Here is an 18,342-nt window from a genome sequence, read left to right on the forward strand (position 1 = left end):
ACAAAACCATACTAGTTTTCTATAGGGAGAAAAACGTATGTATTAGAAAGTTTTGTATTGCTCTGATGCAAATAAACAGATTAGAGCACAGTTTAGAAAACCTTCACTTTGACAAAATAAAGATTCTGAAGTATTTCAAAGATTATATTTATATTCCTTATAAACCGTTATCTGTGTTTGCATTTGAGACATGTTGTTGAAGTGGGCCCAAGAAGGAGAATATCACCACACTGGAACACTCCATAAGTAATTACTAAACCAAAGGACAGCAAAGATATTTAACAATAACGTTCTTTGGTCCGTAAAGTATATATGTTTTTTTAAATCTTCATTGCCATTGCCTTATCATTTAGGGAGTCTTAAAATGTTAACAGAGGACACCTTATCGATTACCCAGTCCAAACATCTTCTTTAACAGATGAGAAAACTGAAACTTGGAGAAGAAGTTGCCACCCACGCTAGTTTCTCCATCTATAAACCGGATGTATCAGCCAGGATCCCAACAAGAAATAGATGGCACACTCAAACTCAAGTAGTTCAAGGATTTCTTGACACAGGCATGATTTGCAGAGATGTGGGTTTAGGAGAACTCGGGGGATGGTGCTGTGACCTGAGTCTTACTCGCAGTCAGTTCATTACCATTCCCAGGCCCTAGAAGAGGGGAAGCAGTTACTGGAATCCAGGGGGAAGAAAGCAAGTAGAGCAGGCTTCTTGAGATGGACATTGACTTTGTGATGGCAACACAGTCCGTTCTAGACAGCTTTGCTGGGAGGAAAATCAAAGAGTTGAGGATCCTGACCTCATGCTTCTCCTTCTCTCTGAATTCCTGCCGAGGCTTCCCATTGGCCAAAGCCAATAAGAAACTGGAGGCATATGGCAGATATAGGTCCACTTCTAGGGCAGAGACTATCTGGAGCAACAAAAAGAAGACATCCAGCACAGTGTTCATACCATGCTTTTCTGCCATTGTGGCCATATAATGAGGATGAATCAGATAACGTCTAATTTTTTCAAGACCTTGGTGAAAGGGTACATGATAAAGGATTGTTAAATATAACATCAAGTGAGAGTGGTTTACTCTGAAATGTATTTTAAGTCAGAGTTGGCCTTGGCTGTACTTTTTCTTATACTATTATTGAACAGGTTCAAAAAAATGTGAATAGAGATCAAAGCAGTTTAAACAGATACATCCACTTGTATTAATATCCTTGAACTCCCCCCTGCCTTCTGCTCCCCCTCCTGTTGCCACATCCATTCAGCACCTCTAGAGGCTGTTAATACATGTAATGATTGTAATAAACATCGTATTTGCTTTGGTTCCAGCTGGCTGCAATCACCAAACTCTGTCCATAATTCCTATTGTCTTTGCTTACTAGACAACTGCATTGTTACCATTAGTAGCAACTTTCGTTATGGATTTCTAAATGTTGATCTTTATAAATTGCACTCATTGTTTTCCTCAACATGTTTTAAAATTTAAATTTACCATTATATTTTGTTTTTAAGGATATTTAGAGTTATTAAACAGAGATCTTCTGGTAGAATTGATTATATTGTTGAGAACTTTCATGCACTAAAACCTTGAAACAATTTTATTGATATTATTCATTCTTTATAAAGCTTTCAATTAAAAATAAGCTTCTGCTGATGCATGACTTAAACTGGTTTTAAGTTCAGCAGTCTTCCATCAGAAGTTTTTAGAGGCACAGAAGTATAATAATGTCGAAGCAAAGGGAATTTATATTTTACTGTCAGGAAAATTTGTTGCAATTTGTTCTCAAAAACTTGGATCCAGATTTAGTTGCAGTAGATATTTTAAATCCTATGAAATTACAGAAGTTGTCATAATTTGAGATAATTAAAATTACAGTGACTTAATGTAGGGACTGAAAGACTGTGGTTCAGAGATTATAGAACAGCCAAGTAAATTAACAAAACTGGGGATGCTCTCTTGATATATAGAATAATATTACATAAACCAGGAAATAACTATTAGAAAATGCTATTCTTTTATATCTATTGCAAAATATAGTCATTTGTTTTCTTTTTTTTAGAGAGAGTCTTGCTTTTCACCCAGACTAAAGGGATACAATCTCACTGCAACCTCCACCTCCCAGGTTCAAGCAATTCTCCTGCCTCAGCCTCCCTATTAGCAGGGATTACAGGCGTGCGCCACCACGCCTGGCTAATTTTTTTTATTTTTAGTAGAGACAGGGTTTCGCCGTGCTGCCCAAGCTGGTCTCAAACTCCTGACCTCAAGTGATCCGCCTGCCTCAGCCTCCCAAAGTGCTGGGATTACAGGCATGAGTCACCACGCCCGGCCCAGTAGTTTGTTATTTTTAAATGTAGGCCCAGGTCATTGATGGGGTTCTTTTATTAGAGAATTAACTAGAAATGTAAGTCTTGAACAATTTATACTTTCTTTTGGAATTGAATTCCTCAAAGATTGAACCAAAAATGATGTCTCTTTAGACAGATGTTGCTGGTTTAAAATAGAGTGTAAGCATAAAGTTAGTCTAATTTCACTCTCACTTGGTTACAATGATTTACACAGACTAGAGCAAAATCTTATGGATAAAAACGAGATATTTAAATTTTAGCTTTCATTGAAGTTATTAAATGTGAAGTGATGAGTAGATGTCATATCATATAGAGAACTGGAAAGTAATGGAAACGCTTTTCTTTTTTTTTTTGAGACGGAGTCTCTCTGTCGCCCAGGCTGGAGTGGCGGGATCTCGGCTTACTGCAAGCTCCGCCTCCCGGGTTCACGCCATTCTCCTGCCTCAGGCTCCCTAGTAGCTGGGACTACAAGCTCCCGCCACCAGGCGTGGCTAATTTTTTTATATTTTTAGTAGAGACGGGGTTTCAGTTAGCCAGAATGGTCTCAATCGCCTGACCTTGTGATCTGCCCGCCTCGGCCTCCCAAAGTGCTGGGATTACAGGCGTGAGCTAACGCGCTCTGCCAGAAACTCTTTTCTTAAACAATTTTTAGGGAAAGCACTTAACCCTCAAGGACAGCTGAGCTTTTGAGATTTGTAAGCTGTTATAAATTTTTACATTAAGATATTTCAAAATAAATTTAAAATTGTTTCCTATTGGTTTTTTAATTACAACCTGTATCTTTGCTCCTTATTTTGTGGATGTTTGGAGTGCTGAGTTGAAGGTGCTATGTTGCAAATTGAAGAAGGGACACAGGGTTGAAATCAGACAGTCCTGGTAAGAATCCCAGTTCTTCCAAAATCTCAGCTAATGACTCTGCCAAGCTTACTCAGCCTCTCTGAAATTCAATTTTCTCAGCTGTAACATATGCTTACTGACAGCAACTGACTAACTTGTGACCCTGAAATAACCATCCAGAATCTCTTTTCCTTTCCACCTTCCACCCTCCATGCTGCCATGTTTTTGTGGCAATTATCCATTTAAAGTTTGATGTCTGTGTGTCCTTACAGGCATTTTTCTATTTTCATTTTTCATACATATAATCTACCCACACAAAACTTTTTAACAAATTGGAATATATTTCACACAGTTCTGAAACTTTTTAACTTAATTACTGTATCATGGACATCTTTTCTATGTGAACAGGAATGAGCAAGATGGGAACTATCTTATTGTTTTTGACGACTGAATAATATTCCCCTTTGGGTAATTATTGTGGAGTAAACATCCTTGTGAATATCTTTTTGTGTACTAGTATGAATATTTCTATAAGATAAATTTCCATAAGTGGAACTCTGGTTTGGGGGTGTGTGTGCTATTAATTTTATAGATACTGTCTATAAAAAGCCTTCTAAAAAGGATGTGCCAACTTGCAGGGGTTTGGGGTTTGTTTGTTTGTGTTTTTGTTTTTTGTTAGTTTATTTACTTACTTGAGACAGAGTCTCACTCTGTCGCCCCAGCTGGAGTACAGTGGCATGATCGTGGCTCACTGCAGCCTCGAACTGCCAGGCTCAAGCGATCCTCCCATGTCAATATTGAGTAGCTGGGACTTCAGGCATGCACCACCACACTTGGCTAGTTTTTTAATTTTTTGTAGAGACAAGGTTTTACTATGTTGCCCAGGCTGGTCTCCAACTCCGCCACTCAAGCAATTCTCCCGCCTTGGCCTCCCAAGGCGCTGGGATTACAGGCATGAGCCACCAAGACCAGCCCAAATTGCAATTTAAAACAGTTTTTCGATATGATGGCCAACCCCAAACAGTGTCATTCTGTTCATTCCCGCAAATCAGGCAAAAAATGATACCTCTTTATTATAATGGGTTTCTTTCTATTTCTTTCCTTCCTTCCTTCCTTTATTTATTTATTTATTTATTTATTTATTTATTTATTTATTTTGAGACGGAGTCTCACTCTGTCGCCCAGGCTGGAGTGCAGTGGTGCGATCTTGGCTCACTGCAAGTTCCGCCTCCCAGGTTCACGCCATTCTCCTGCCTCAGCCTCCTGAGTAGCTGGGACTGCAGATGCCCGCCACCACGCCTGGCTAATTTTTGTATTTTTAGTAGAGACAGGATTTCACCGTGTTAGCCAGGATGGTCTCGATCTCCTCTCGTGATCCACCTGCCTTGGCCTCCCAAAGTGCTAGGATTACAGACGTCAGCCACCGTGCCCAGCCTTCTTTCCTCCTTTCTTTAATGAGGTTATCTTTGATAGTCTTTTTCGTTGTGAATTGCCTTTTTATATCTTTCATGTATTTTTCTGTTGTATGGTTTTATTTCTTACAGATTTGCACAAGTGCTTTAGGGAATATGGATGTGTATTCTTTGACTTTATATGTGTTTTCTCCCAGCCTTTATATATAGTGTTTTTTGCTGAAGAGTGTTTCAATTTTAAATAGCTGGATCTGTGACTCTGCATCTAAGGTTTCTAGATTTACAATCATGCTGAAAAAGTCCTTCACGTCCCAAGGTCCTCTGCTGTTTTCTTTTAGTACATTTTTCTAGTCCTACTTCATACATTTAGATGTCCCATGAATTTTTTTTATATCTTATCTGTATGAAATTTTAAAGGAAATTTTATCTACATAAAGCAGAGATCAAACTTATTGTCTTCCAAATTAATGGCCACTTGTCTTGCTTTCAATTTCAAACATTTTTTTATTTTTAGAGACAGGGGTGTCCCTATGTTGCCCAGGTTGGACTCAAACTCCTGGGCTCAAGTGATCTCATTGCAGCCTCCTGAGCAGATGGGTCTAAATGCACTGGCCACCCACCTGGCTTGCTTTCAATTATCGAAGTATATTTTTTTTCAACTAAGTTGAAATTTGACCACCTATAAGGATTTTAAGCCCCATAAATATATCAGTCTCTTTCTGGACATTTTGTTTTCTTGATCCGTTAGCACCTACGATTTTATTTGCTACTTAACATGCCTTAGAGTATATTTTGGTATCAAAGAGAAAATGCCCCTTGTTCCTATTTCTGAAACTATTTTTGGCTCTTCTTAAGCATTATCCTAACAAAGGCTCTTTGTTGTCAAATTTCTCCCCAGATCATCGGGCTATCCTAAATTTTTATGTTAATGCAGGGATGACTCTTATCTTTATAATATAGCCTTTTCCCATCTTAGCCATGTCTGTATCACCATTTATTTATTTTTACTTTATGTTCTTCAACAATAGTATATCATTTTCTTAATAGGGATCTTGTAAATTTCTTTTAATTCCTCAGTGTTTTACATTTTTTTGTTACTAGTATGAATGGGCTTCTTTTTCCATTTTATTTTGTGACTGAATTACTATGAATTGTGTATTTATTTTATGTCATATGTCTACCATAATCTCAATTTTTGTTATTTTGATAACATTTTTGTTACCATAAATTTTATTTACCAAAAACATAAGGCCAATGTGCATAAGGCAGAAACCCTCAGAAGTACAAAGAGATACTGGGGGAAGGAAAACAGAAACTTAACTCTCTTTTAGAGTTTGACAAATGAAGTATAGAAAAATATAAGTAAGGATTTATATAAGACAAACTTTTATCAATAAAGAACTTTACAAAGAGAGTACTTCCATTACACTCCCAGAACAGAAACCAAGTATATACATCATTGTAAAGAAAACAACAATAAATCCTACCAAGTAGAAATTGTACAGATTATAGTCTCTGGTTGTAATTCAATAAAAGTAGAAATTCAACCATTTAAAGATAGCCATAAATAACCTGACCATATGGACGTCTTAAAACACTTTTCTAAATTAAAGATAAATTACATAGTATTTAAAGATGAGCAAAAATGAGAAAAGTTTATCTACAAATATGTAGTTAGCATTTTATTATTAATTAAAATTGAAAAGAAATGAGCTAAATTTTAACTCAAAAAAAAAACCAACAACAACAAAGAAATTAGGAGGAGAAAATTTTAAAAGATAAAAATAGAAATCAACAAATTATAAAATAAAACAATAATCCTCCCAAAATGGAAATAAAATTATGTCAGTTTTTTTAAATAAATAATATGGCTAAACTTCTGACAAACCTGACAGATATAAAGAGAAAACAAAAATTTACAACATGAAGAAAATCAGTATAACCAAGGAAACAGATGAAATTAAAATGATTATAAGAAATGCTATGTTCAAATTTAAGTCAATACATTTTTAATTCTAGATTAAGGATGTTCATAGGAAAATCCTTTATCATTACCCAAATTGGTTTCTAAAGAGGTTGAAAGCTGAGCAGACTAATTACCAAGAAGAAATTCAAAAGACCTTTAAAACACACTGCTAACAAAGATCCAGACAGCTCTATGAGCGAGATTGTTTGACCCTCAAGGAACTGATTATTCTTCTGTTATTTGTACTATTCCAGAATATAATAAAGATTGGAAGCTTGAATATCCCTGATAACAAAACATGAAAAATTAACACAATAAAGAAAACTACAGATCAGCCTCATTTATGAATATAAGTCAATATCCTAAATAGATACTAGCAAATAGAATTTCAGAGTGTCTTAAAAGAATAATACACAATCAGAAATTAGTTATTCCAAGAAGGCAAGGATGCTACAATATTGGGAAATCTGTTAATGTAACTAATATGTCATTAATAAAATAAAGGCAAATGGTTATATGGTCATTATTAATAGACATTTTAAAAAGCATTTGATAAAAATTCATTCTACATCTTGAGTGGTAACTAAATTTTAAAAGGAATAGACGGAATTTCCCTAACATATCAATATTGTTGTTATGATTTTGACTGTCTATACATTTATTTATCATAATAGGTATAACTGACTAACGTATTGAAAATGAAGACAGCCTTACTAAAGTTTTTTAGGATGGGTAATCAATCAGAAACCAGTTTCTTGCTGAGCACAGTGGCTCACACCTGTAATCCCAGCATTTTGGGAGGCCGAGGTGGGCAGATCACCTGAGGCCAGGAGTTCATGACCAGCCTGGCCAACATGGTAAAACGCTATCTCTACAAAAAATACAAAAATATTAGCCCGGTGTGGTGGCGTGTGCCTGTAGTCCCAGCTACCTGGGAGGCTGAGACACGAGACTCGCTTCAGCCTGGAAGGCGGAGATTGCAGTGAGCCAAGATCGCACCATTGCATTCCAATCTGGGCAACAGAGCAAGACCCTGTCTAAAAAGAAAAATGAAAGAAATAACATTTTCCTTAGAACAGCTTAAAATAAGGCTGTATTCAGGTTAAACTTTTCTTTTTATGTTGCTAGACTTTATTTTGAATTGAGGTAGAAAGATGAGTGTGTGCCCTCATGATATCTGTGTATTTCTGTCAACCACTCAAGTGGAACCTTACGGACAGTTTGCACCTGCAGTTTTGTTTACAGTGTGTCAGGGAAGCAAAGAAGTGTTCCTCCAGCTAGAAATATTAATAAAGCAGAAACAAGTCATGTAACGAAAACTAAACCCCAGTATTGGACACTCTGCTTAGCAAAAACAATACCTTCCCTTTTGGAAATGACTGGTCATTGAATTTTGCCCAGTTATCTTTCTAGGAATGATTGCCTTAAAGGATTAATTTGACAGGTGTTAAACCCTTATTGTTGTGTTTACCGTACTGTGATAGGCATTTACAGATATAAACATAGATTAAGGCAGGGCCATGTCCTCAGGAACAAACCATATTATGAACTATGTTACAAGGTATGATTTTCAGATAGCAGCTGGTGCTGCATCAGGGTGGTGCTGGCATCTAGGCTAGGCCTTGTAGAATAGGTGAAATTTATGTATGTGGAGAGGAGAAAGAAGAGTTGCCCAGGCTAGGAAAATGATACAAACAAAAGCATGGAGACAAGAGCAATAGGATATGCTTGCATCATGTAGTGGTGTTCAATCATAGCCAAGGGTGAGGATTAGTTGAAGAACTTAAAAAAAAAAAAAAGAAGAAGAAAGGGCGAGGCGCAGTGGCTCACGCCTGTAATCTTATCACTTTGGGAGGCTGAGGCAGGCAGATTGCCTGAGCTCAGGAGTTCGGGACCAGCCTGGGCCACAGGGTGAAACCCCGTCTCTACTAAAATACAAAAAAATTAGCCAGGTGTGGTGGCGTGCGCCTGTAGTCCCAGCTACTCAGGAGGCTGAGACAGGAGAATTGCTTGAACCCGGGAGGCGGAGGTTGCAGTGAGCTGAGATCGCGCCACTGCACTCCAGCCTGGGCAACAGAGCAAGACTCCATCTCAAAAAAAAAAAAAAGGAAGGAACAAAAGAGGAAAACTCCAACCCAAAAAGTTCATCCCACAGAAAGTCTAATTCATTAGCACAAGATAAGAACTATACACCTATATACAAAACTTGACCCATGTGTGAATTCAAAGCAAAATATGTTAGATGAGCTATAGAGGGGGAACCTGTCAAGAATCTTTTTCCAATTTGATGTTGCCGTATAATCACCTAAAGACTTAAAATGGTCATTTTTTTATCACTCATAATCTAGTCAGTTGACCGGACTCAGCTGGCAGTTCTGCTCTGTGTGACATTGTCTGGGACTGCAGTTATATGGGAGGTCAGTTGGCTTGAATGTCCAAAATGGCTTATTCGCAGGCTTTCAGCTGAGAGCTCAACTGGGGCTGTCAACTAGGGCATCTTCATGGGCTTCTCACAGCATGACAGCTGGGTTCCAAGAGGTAGCATCTCAAGAGAAAAGGCCTAGGCTCAGGCTTCTTATGACCTAACATTGGTAGTCTCAGACATTACTTCTACCATATTCTGTAGGTCAAGTAAGTCACTAAGGCCAACTCAGATTCAATGGAAGATGAATAGAATCCATCCCTTGATATGAGCAACAGTGTGTGCAAATAAGGAGAGAAGGAAATTGATGGCAGCCGCCATTTATTGAGACTTGCCACTGCAATCTTAGCACACCAAGTAATATAGCATCAAAATATATAAAGCAGTATCTTAGAAAACTTAGACAGACATCCATAATAATACAACTAGACAAAACAATAAGGATAAAAGGGATCTGAATAATATAAAATTCTGATGTAGTAGATTTATATTCTGAATTCCTTATCTGACAATAAAGAATACACCTCCCAGGTATCCATAGACTATCTGCCCATTCCCCCACAAAAGGAATCACTTGAACCCCCTCTGTGACTCAAATCTGCAGCCTTAACATGGTATGCTTTCTTCAGCCCTCAACCTGGGAGGAAAAATTACAGTTGTGTTTGTTTCATCTATTACTATATGCTGCTCTGTATTAAATGAGTTTCTTGTCTTTTTGGAATCCCTTCCTCTGCCTGGCTTTTTCACACATGATATGAACAATTGTGTTACACATTCTCTCTTAAGTTCTTCCCCATTTTTTGCTTCTTTTCTGAAAAGAGCTGAGTGGAGAGGGGTTTTACTTTGATTCCCCAAGCTGTCATGGTAAGAGCAGTTTTGACATGTCCTGGGTGTTCTGTAGACTTCAGGGACACCATCCAGCAGCCCTGGCACCATCTTCGTGTGTGTGTGTGTGTGTGTGTGTGTGTGTGTATACAGCTTTTGGGGTACAAGTGGTTTTGGGTTACATGGATGAATTGTATAGTGATGAAGTCTGAGATTTTAGTGCCCCCATCACCCAAGTAGTGTACATTTTACCCAGTATGTAGTTTTTTCTCCTTCACCCCTTTCTCTACCCTCCCCCTTTCTGAGTCTCCAAAGTCCATTACACCACTCTGTATGCCATCATCTTCTAATTTGCCAATAATGCTGGCCTGGGGATTGAGCTGTAATTGTTGCCATCACCTGTTTTCCATGTGTTATTTTTTAAAGGCCCTTAAAGGGGGGAAAAAAAAAACAGTTTCTAAGTTTAAAAAAAATTTTCTTGGTCTTTGCTTTCTGAAACTCATGTTATTATGCCATCCTACTTAGACACAGAGTCGGAGGTGGGAACCCAGTTTGTGGGGCTGATGTAATCTCCTGGCCTGTCAGTGATGAGTCCTATTTACCTATTGCTTCTATCGCAGTGTCCTTATATGATTTATAGGAGTTCTTTCCGAACTACATCTTGTCATTAAACCACCAGGTTTAGTTAGGAGTCTAAGCCAACAGCCACCTTCGTCAGTAACACTCAGATCCGCTTGCCATTGCAGGTCGTCACGCTGTGGTACAGAGCACCCGAAGTCTTGCTCCAGTCCAGCTACGCCACCCCCGTGGATCTCTGGAGTGTTGGCTGCATATTTGCAGAAATGTTTCGTAGAAAGTAAGAAATACGTTTTGTTTCACTCTGCTTTCCTTGAAAGGAGACTGTGGATCTTTGTGAATTTAAGTGGCAGCATGGCATTTCTGTCATTAGGGGTCATGATGGCCAGATCCATCTACCCCAGGCTACCACTTACAAGCCTGTCCTGAAACCGCCTTCTCAGTGCTTACAGTGTTGTTTTATATGACTGTAGCTTGCAGCTTCTGGAAACTCTGCCTGGGAAGGAACACCCCACTGTTCTTATAATTTACATTGTTTTACTGGTGATGATAGGGCATGGTGAAAATAACACATATTTTCACATTTTTTTATTGAAGAAATATCCTCAAAGTGGACTTTATCTGTAGGAGGAGAACCAAGGCTGTTAAGTATATGAAAACTTTTTTAATGGAATTTTGATAGTGAGAATAGTTGAAAAAAAACAACATTTAGGCTGAAAAAGAATAGGCAATGGGGATGTCAGTGCTACTTCGGAGCACTTTAAATGCTGCCATGTACAGGAGAGATTAGACATATTCAGGTACTATAGAGGACAGAAACAAGACCAAGGATACAGAAATTACAAAAAGAAAGATTTTTGTTAAAAGGGGTAGAAATCTAATGATTAGACAGTCATCTGAAGAGTGGATTGGGGTTTGTGAGAATAGTGAGTTTTCGTTGTGTGTCTAAGAGGCTGGACCTCCACACATTGGTGATGTTTCAGTAGCATTTATAGGGTTGGTGCGTAGGCTAGATACCCTCCAAGTTCCCTCTGAGAGAGCATGTGATTCGTTTGTTTGATTTTCAGGTCACAAGAAATAGCCAAATAGTATAATAAAGATCTGCCAGGAAAATAATCCATACGTGGGTACTAAATTCAGCCTAGTCTAAATTAAACAGAGAACCTAATCATAATCTCATCTTTTTTTCTTTTCTATTTTTATTTCCATGGGAAAAGGTGAGTTAAGAAGCAGTATATTCCCATTGTATCTTTAAAATGTAGCTCCATGATAGCTCACAAGGAAAAGAAGTGGTCAGCCATTGCTTGCTTGTTGTTTGGTTGGTTTTAACCAAACAAAGTTTTGTGCATGTAACAAATTTTTTGAACTATTGCTAGTACGCAGCAAGTTCATCTGTGGCTCATAGGATGGGAGATCATCGCAAGGAGATCAGAGTAAACAGATGTTTAATGCAGCCGTACCATGTGCCAAGCATAGTGTCAAACCTCTTCTTTTATGCTACGTTTCTTAGTCCTACCAATAAGAACAAACTGAGATGGAATGGTACATTTATTTGTCTAACATTAGGCAGCTAAGAAGTAGCAGGGGTATGAGTCCAAAGGAAGCTTGCAAGTTCTATTCCGGCGTTGCTTTTTTCCCAAGGAGGGGAGGGAAAAAGTAATATTGAAATCAGCTGCAATGTTTGCCAAACAGGCTAAATTAGTGATTTTGAAAGTGTGGTCCCTGGACCAGGAACCTCAGCATCACCAGGCACCTTGCTGGAAATGCGAATTCGCAGGCCCCACCCCAGACCTACTGGTTCAGAAGTTCTTGGGCTGGGAGCCAGCAACCTGTGTTTTAACAAGTCCTCCGATCCTAATACAGCCTCCAGGATAAGAACCCCTGGGTTGGATGACAATATGACCAGGGATGGGCAGTCTTTAAAAGTCTGGCTCCCAGGCCTCTCCCTTGAGATTCTGATTCATTACTGGGCTGAGGCCAGGAATTCTTATTTTTAAAAGTACCTTCAGCAATTCTTTTCATCCAACAAGTGTGGAAGACATTGGGTTAAAGGCTTATGGTTAGAACCAAGAATAATTTACTGTCAATAGAGCAGAGTAGGAGTTAAGACAGTCATTCTACTTCATCCCAGGAATAACTCAGTACAGCCAAGAGTTGATTACAGAAATGCTTATTGGAATTATCTTTATGTGTTTAGAATAGTCTCAACTGTAAAGACAGAGTCCTTCAACAATTACAGACTTGGATACTAGTCATGATTGATGCTAAAAGTCAATTTTTTTAAGATGTTAAAGGAAAGATATAATTTGATATATGTAGAATTAAGTTTCACTACTAAGGAATTTGCTGTATAAGTATAGGCAATCTCCATTTATGGAACAAATTTTATTTTAAAGCGTTAAAAGCATTTTCCACTGAAGTGATAAGTGGTCACTGGATTCCAAGCCTAGCTTGCAGAATCCTCTACGACCTGGAACATATGCGAAACACCCGTTGTATTAATTCATCAAAATTTTTTCTTCTATGGGAAAATTCATTCTATGTTCCAATCCAAGACTAGAGGAATACTTATCTCTCCATCTCAGCATTGGGACTGAGAAGTAGGACTCAGATATTGGAAGCTCAGGGGAGGGCTCCTTTGATGATAGTGGCAACAGTCTGCTTCAGTTTGCTGGAAAAGTGACACATTGGGTAGAGATCCTTTGGCACTTCAAATGTGCACATAAGAAAATACCCTTTCTCCAGAAGCCTTGCACAAAGTTGAGAAATAATTGCTTGAAGGAGGAAGCAGTATCAGAAACCAGGTCCATATGCCTTTAAGGCTGAAAGGATAGTGAATCCAGGCCAATCATACCATCCCTCCTAGGGTGGGTACCCTGTGTCCTTGGTATTTCCTATGATACCCCCCAGATATCCACGTGTCCTGCTTCTTACTTATGCCAGATGAGTTCTGGAGTCCATCACCAGCTTGACCTGGTTCTGACTTGACTCCTGATTCAGTATTGACCCAATTGAGACTTCACAAGCCATAGGCTCTTAAAGCAGACTCATTCATTGCTTTAGGCTAATCCTAAATCAGGGAATCCTAGCATTTTTTATTTTTTGTAGAGATGAAGGTCTCACTGTGCTGCCCTGGTTGGTCTTGAACTTCTAAACTCGGTACCCACTTGATGCTAAGGCAGTAGTTACCAAATTTTGTCCTTTCTTTATCACCTTCGTTGTTTTTGCCATATTCTTATGGGACTGGTACTATTATTTACTTAGGTTTTTTTTACTACTCTCTATCAGTTTACTTTTTTATTTAGCCTCATCCTAAACAAAAGTACAGTCATGTGTTGCTTAACGACGGGGTTATGTTCTGAGAAATGCATTGTTAGACAGTTTTGTCATTTTGTGAACATCGTAGAATGTACTTACATAAACCTAGATGGTATAGCCTACTACACACCTAGGTTATATGGTATAGCTTATTGCTCTTAGGCTGCCAATCTGTATGACATATTATTGTACTGACTACCGTAGGCAATTGTAACACAATGGTAAGTATTTGTGTATCTAAACATAGAAAAGATACAGTAGAAATATGGTATAAAAGATAAAAAATGATATACCTATATAGAATGCTTATCATGAATAAGGCTTGCAGGACTGGAAGTTGCTCTGGGTGAGTCAGTGAGTTAGTGGTAAGTGAATTGAAGGCCTAGGATGTTAACTGTACACTACTGTAGACTTTATAAACACTGTACACTTAGGCTACACTAAATTTATCTAAAAATATTTTTCTTTCTTCAATAATAACTTAACCTTGGCTTACTGTAACATTTTTGCTTTATAAACATTTTAAATTTTTTGGCCGGGTGCAGTGGCTCACGCCTGTAATCCCAGCACTTTGGGAGGGTGAAGCAGATGGATTGCTTGAGCTCAGGAGTTCGAGACCAGCCTGGGTAACATGGCGAAACCCTGTCTCTGCAAAAAAGACAAAAATTAGCCAGACATGGTGGTGCGTGCCTGTAGTTCCAGTTACTTGGAAGACTGAGTTGGGAGGATCACTGGAGCCCACGAGAGGCAGAAGTTGCAGTGAGCCATGATCACACCACTGCACTCCAGCCTGGGCAACAGAAGGAGGCCCTGTCTCAAAAAAAAAAAAAAAAACTTTTTAAATTTTTTAACTTTTTGATTCTTTTGTAATAACACATCTTAAAACACAAGCAAGCCAGATGCAGTGGCTCACTGTAACCCAACACTTTGGGAAACCAAGGCAGGAGGATCACTTGAGTTTAGAAGTTTAAGACCAACCAGGGCAGCATAGTGAGACCCCCATCTCTGCAAAAAATAAAAAATTAGCTGAGCATGGTAGCACACATCTGTAGTACTAGCTACTCAGGAGGCTGAGGTGGGAGGATCACTGGAGCCCAGGAGTTCAAGATTACAGTGAGCTAGGATCATGCCACTACACCCTAGCCTAGATAACCTTGTGTCTAAAAAAATAAATAAATAAACACAAACACATTGTACATCTATACAAAAGCTTTTCTTTATATCCTCATTCTATAAGCTTTTTTATTTTTAAATTTTTTATTTTTTTACTTTTTAAACTTTTTTGTTAAAAACTAAGAAACACACAGATCAGCCCAGACCTACACAGAATCAGGATGGTTAATATCACTATCTTGCCCGTCCACTTCTTGTCCCACTGGGAGGGCTTCAGGGGCAATAACATGCATGGAACTGTCATCCCCTATGATAACAATGCCTTCTAGGATACCTCGTGAAGGGCCTGGCTGAGACTGTTGTACAGTTAACTCTCTTTTTATAAGTAGTAGTACGCTCTAAAATAATGATAAAAGTATAATATATTAAATACATCAACCAGTAACATAGTCTTGTATTAGCAAATATGTACTATATATAATTATATGTGCTATACTTTAATATGACTGGCAGCGCAGTAGGTTGTTTACACCAGCATCACCACAGACATGTGAGGTGAGTAATGCGCTGCACTACAATAACGTTAAGATGGCTAGGAGAGGCCGGGCGCGGTGGCTCACGCCTGTAATCCCAGCACTTTGGGAGGCTGAGGCGGGCGGATCACGAGGTCAGGAGATCGAGACCATCCTGGCTAACACGGTGAAACCCCGTCTCTACTAAAAATACAAAAAATTAGCCGGGCGAGGTGGCAGGCGCCTGTAGTCCCAGCTACGCGGGAGGCTGAGGCAGGAGAATGGTGTGAACCCTGGGGGGCGGAGCCTGCAGTGAGCCGAGATCGCGCCACTGCACTCCAGCCTGGGAAAAAAAAAAAAAAAAAAAAAAAAAAAAAAAAAGATGGCTAGGAGATAGGAATCATTCAGCTTCATTATAATCTTTTAGGACCACCCTCACATATGTGGTTCATTCATTTTTGACCAAAACGTTATTATGAGGGTCATGGCTGTATATAAAAATCAGAGATTTGACCAGTTATTTATTTGTCTGATACACATTAGAATAAATATATAACCATTAAAACTATTAAGAAAGTTCATGCATGTTCATCCCCTAAATCATCTCACATGTCACCAACAGTAATATGTCACATGTTGGAAACCCTATAACAAGTGTTCCATTCAGTCTACAATTAACTTATGGAGTGACTGTTGTATGCCAGGCCCACTTCTAGAGGGGTGACTTAAATCCTAGTAGAGAAAAAATTCGTTGCCTGCACTATTAGTTAATTAACCAGAGCTGGGATAAATGCTGCGAAGAAGTGTAGAGTACTGTGAGTGGGTATAATGACAAGTCTGTTTTTGGAGAGGGAAGATTTCTCAGTGGAAGACCAGCAGTTGGGATTAACCTTCTTTAGAGGTCACATCCTAGTTGTTTATTTAAAATCTTTGAGGAATAGTCATTTATGTGTCAGCCAGGCTCACCATCCTCCATAACCTAGGGAGAAGAAAAGAAGCAAAGGGAGTTACCGTTTGTCATGTGACAGGCCCATGCCTTGGCAGCTGGGGGTTGGGGGCACCTTCATGTGCATTATCTGCTTAAACCCCTATTCTGAAGACTTCTTTCCAGAGCTTACAGATAATGAACTAGAGCCTTCCACAAGGAGGGTGAATAACTTGCCCATGGGCATACAACAATCAGATGACAGAGCCAAGACCCCATGTCTGCCTGACTCCATCGCCTTTGATTTTTCTACTCTGCTGGGTTTCTGCCATTGCTGTTGTTTGATCTACTAGGCCATATTTTTTTCTGGAATGATTTGTGTATTACTATGATATAGCAGCAATGATATTTTAGAGTGGTCAAGAAGCAAATCACACATGTATTTAATAGCTTTGATTTAGAATCTGTCCTGTATTGGAAAGGTTGTCCAATTCTCTGTCATATTATTAAGAGGTGCATGTCTTTTATTCAAAAATGAAATACCTAGGAAATATAAACTCAGTAAAGAGAGTCATAGGGCAGATGGTTGACAAAGAGCCAGAGAGTTTAAATATCATCTGTCACTGTCATCTGGGTTGAATAACTGCCCACACTGGCCCACAGAAGCATTCTACAAAATGGGTAAGAGCTACATTTTTTATCTTTCTCCTTTAATTCTTCATCCAGAGTAACCCATCGTTACTCCACATTGAATTGTATTTTAATACTAAAAAAAATTGTTATGAATTCGGTTAGTGGACAACTAGTCAGCTTAAAGGATGAGATTGGATGGATGGATGGATGGATGGATGGATGGATGGATGGATGGATGGATGATTGGATGGATGGTTGTGATACATTGATTTTTAACTATATAGCAAAATAAATTCACAGTGTTAACTCCCCAGGTATCTATTGGTTGCCTTGTCATCCTAGTTAGAACTATTATCTGTAGTTTGAAAGTTATGGGGTTTTCCAGGTTACAGCAAAGTCATAAGATGCACATTTAGAAAATAAAACATGTGGCCAGGCACGGTGACTCACACCTGTAATCCCAGCACTTTGGGACCCCAAGGCAGGCGGATCACGAGGTCAGGAGATCAAGACTATCCTGGCTAATACAGTGAAAACCCATCTGTATTAAAAATACAAAAAATTAGCTGAGCGTGGTGGCATGCACCTGTAGTCCCACCTACTCGGGAGGCTAAGGCAGGAGAATCACTTGGAGGCAGGAGAATTGCTTGATCCCAGGAGGTGGAGGTTGCAGTGAGCTGAGATCGTGCCACTGCACTCCAGCCTGGGCGACAGAGCAAGATTCAGTCTCAAAAAAAAAAAAGAAAGAAAAAAGAAAATAAAACATGATTCTTTGAATATGAAGATTGTGGCAAGCAGATAGTAATTCTTAGAAGTTCCGAGTTGCCAGCCCTGCCAGTCCCTAGCTAAGAAATGCCAAATGTCACCAGGAAGAATATAACAAATAGAGTCACTGTTAGAAGGAAACAAACAAGGCTTCGTGATTGGTCATATATTGCCTCTCGTCTGGTGGCCTCTCTAGGCTTGTCGTCATTGATTTCTATGAATTAAACACCAGTAGCTGAGAAACTGACAGTGAAACTGTCCTTTGTGGGTCAGTGGTCAGTGAGCAAATGTCTTTAAAATGTCACTGACTGCCTTGCCAATTTTCCCATTGGTTACTGTGTTGGTGCCTCCCCATAGTTGAGCACCCTCCCTAGTGACATCCAGGAAATGAAGCCCTTCACAAGCTGACCTGAACACCAAGGTGCCAGAAGGCACACCCTAGCCTGTGAGAAGAAACCCATCATTTCAGGTTAGGTCAAAACACGTACATGGAAACCAGAGCACTTTAGACTTTCAGATTTCTTACCTTTTCTTGGATATTTTCCTAGACTCTCTTTTTTTTTTCTTCCTTTAAAGAACCAACCAAATGGGAAGATCTCTTTTTTATTTTTTTTTTTTTTTTTTTAGACAGAGTCTCACTGTGTCGCCCAGGCTGGAGTGCAGTGGCACGATCTCAGCTCACTGCAAGTTCCACCTCC

At 39.0% G+C, this 18,342-nt stretch overlaps 1 protein-coding gene across 2 annotated transcripts in view; it reads left to right on the plus strand.

Moving 5' to 3' along the window:
• CDK6 (cyclin dependent kinase 6) overlaps positions 1-18,342 on the plus strand; it is a 233,703-nt gene that overhangs the window by 155,807 nt on the left and 59,554 nt on the right. For both annotated transcript variants that reach the window (XM_058424585.1, XM_058424582.1), the window contains exon 4: positions 10,549-10,658. In XM_058424585.1, coding sequence (XP_058280568.1) covers positions 10,549-10,658 — 110 coding nt within the window. The remainder of the gene's footprint in view (positions 1-10,548; positions 10,659-18,342) is intronic.

This window comes from Hylobates moloch, unplaced genomic scaffold (genome assembly GCF_009828535.3).
Source record: "Hylobates moloch isolate HMO894 unplaced genomic scaffold, HMol_V3 SCAFFOLD_1, whole genome shotgun sequence".
NCBI classification, from domain to species: Eukaryota; Metazoa; Chordata; class Mammalia; order Primates; family Hylobatidae; genus Hylobates; species Hylobates moloch.